This window comes from Choristoneura fumiferana, chromosome 26 (assembly GCF_025370935.1).
Source record: "Choristoneura fumiferana chromosome 26, NRCan_CFum_1, whole genome shotgun sequence".
NCBI lineage: Eukaryota > Metazoa > Arthropoda > Insecta > Lepidoptera > Tortricidae > Choristoneura > Choristoneura fumiferana.
The window spans coordinates 2,071,953-2,074,361 of record NC_133497.1 but is presented as its reverse complement, the minus strand read 5'-3'; the positions used below and the strand labels follow the sequence as shown (position 1 = coordinate 2,074,361).

At 39.6% G+C, this 2,409-nt stretch overlaps 1 protein-coding gene across 1 annotated transcript in view; it reads right to left on the bottom strand.

Moving 5' to 3' along the window:
- CCAP (Crustacean cardioactive peptide) overlaps positions 1 to 1,470 on the bottom strand; it is a 26,657-nt gene extending 25,187 nt beyond the window's left edge. The window contains exons 1-2 of the mRNA XM_074108229.1: positions 1,364 to 1,470; positions 757 to 838 (exon numbers count right to left, since the gene is read on the bottom strand). Coding sequence (XP_073964330.1) covers positions 757 to 838; positions 1,364 to 1,432 — 151 coding nt within the window. The 5' untranslated portion in view covers positions 1,433 to 1,470. The remainder of the gene's footprint in view (positions 1 to 756; positions 839 to 1,363) is intronic.
- Positions 1,471 to 2,409: the final 939 nt, after the last annotated feature.

Below are 2,409 nucleotides of genomic sequence, written 5' to 3'. Positions count from 1 at the left end.
TTATTGCCCCGGAACGCATATTGCCATAATTAATTTTAGATATTGCAAAATATTCACAAAATAAAATTATTCTAATTATAAATAAACCCGCGTAGCTCACCCAAAAACTATGAGATTTGACATTTCAGAGACCTCACGCTACACTAGCGCCTCTAGTGGCGAATTCATACGCGATATTAAGCATAGTTTAGACTTGTAAGAAAATCGTGCAAGTTGCATTACATTGTAAGGCCGTAAAGCCAAACGAGGCTTATAAAATAGGCTCAGAGTTGCTCAGCTAGCTATGAACAGAGCTATGCTTGGGGTTTCTCTACGGGACCGAATCAGAAATGAGGAGATACGTAGAAGAACAAGGTCACCGACATAGCGAATTAGCTCGTTGAAGAGGCAATTGGCGGCATATAGCACGGAGAGCGGATGGCCGTTGGGGCCGAAAAGTTCTCGAGTGGAGGCCGCGGATCGACAAGCGTCCACCAACAAGATGGACGGATGACCTGGTTAAAGCCGCGGGTTCACGGTGGATGAAGGCCGCTGCCAACCGAAGCAACTGGAGGTCTGTGGGGGAGGACTATGTCCAACAGTGGACGTCCTACGGCTGAGATGATGATGATGATGAAAGCCAACCAGTTTGTAGTGGTCTATCGAGCGCCGCAATGTAATGCAACTTGCACGATTTTTCTTGCAAGTCTGAACTCGGCTTTAGATTATTAGATGCTTATAGATTAAGGTAGATCATACAGTAAAGGTAAAACCAACCGGTGAAAGCATTGCAGAAGGGTCTCTTCTTCGGCGTCATCACCACTTCTTCCGAAAGCCGAGGGTCAAAGTTCCGTGGGATCTGAAGCAACATTGAAACATCAGTTGCTTACTTTTAAGTGCGGAACACTCAGTGCGCGAGTCACTCTCACGGTCAGTTTTATGATAAGGTTCTAAAGCGACATTGAAAATTTTCCGATTCATGTTGTGGAAAATTTTGGGGAAAGTATATTATATCAGCTGATAATATTCTGGGTGATGAGTAAAATAAAAACTACACATTGTACTGCTTTGTGGTGTTCAATAAAGAATATTAGTATTGTATTTAATAAAATAAAAATCATTTATTTCAGATGCTAGTTCAATATCGTGTTAGTAACAGAAACAGTAGCAATAACTTACAGACTAGATGTTGTATTGTATTGCATTGGTCATTTATCATTGAATGTATTTTTCTCAGAAATTATTAACATTATAGGATTGCAAACCTAAACCGATACCAACTTAGATTCATTCATCAGATAGACATTAAGTATTATTTTTAAATTTAATGTAGGTTTTCGAAAAGTTCCTCATATTGATGATGATGATGATGATTATGACTCACACTGGCTGTGTAGCAGATATCCACGAGCAGCAGCGCGAGGACTGGCAGCAAAAACACGTGGCGGGCCATGGCGGGAAAAATGACAGCTGACACTTGACAGGCAAGATGGCGTCTGCGGAAAAACAAAATGGCGGGCGGTTAGTTTTCAAAAAAACTCTCGTATCGTATCGTGTCTCCTTTGCGTAGCACCAACAGAGCAACACAACCGTTCACCATTGCTGCCATACCAGAAAGATAGATAGATAGATAGAAAAAGTTTATTTCTGCTAAGGGTTACATTTTAATTTACATTTGTTGTGCCAAACTACAGAGCAGTTTGTCGGCACTTAGCTCTTGGTTATAAAGTTACAAAAACACAAGTAACGCTTAACATAGGATAATTAGTATTAAGACTTGCTATGGTTAGTGTTATGTTATGACTTAAGACTATAAAAGATTTTTTTGTTTTGTTTTATACTATTAGAAAAACCAGACATTTTGAACTACAAGCATGCCATTATACCACGACTTATTAAAGACTTACAGATAGCGCGCGAGATGAATGCAGAGCTCAGGAATGCGGTAGCAACACCTTATTAGAATTAATGACGACGAATTTATCGACATACATAAGGCATGTCGATAAATTTGTAAAAGAAATGTTATTTAAATTTTCACATTTTTTTTTTACTTTCGCGCTTTAAACACTATGAATATAAACAGGACTTAGCACCTAACCGTTATTTGTTTCATCCACCGTAGTCGCAACGTGACTCAACACGATGGACGTAATGAGGGCTATCGCGTATGAATTCGCCGCTAGAGGCGCTAGTGTAGCGTGAGGTCTCCGAAATGTCAAATCTCATAGTTTTTGGGTGAGCTACGCGGTTTATTTATAATTAGAATAAATAATATTGTGAATACTTTGCATTACCTGAAATTAATTATGGCAATTATGCGTTACGGTTACGGCGCAATGAATGTTTGTGTTTTGAGACATTTTCATCTTTCGGAAACCTTTGTCCTCCTTTTTCCGAACAAAACGGGACTACGCAACACTGTGGTTG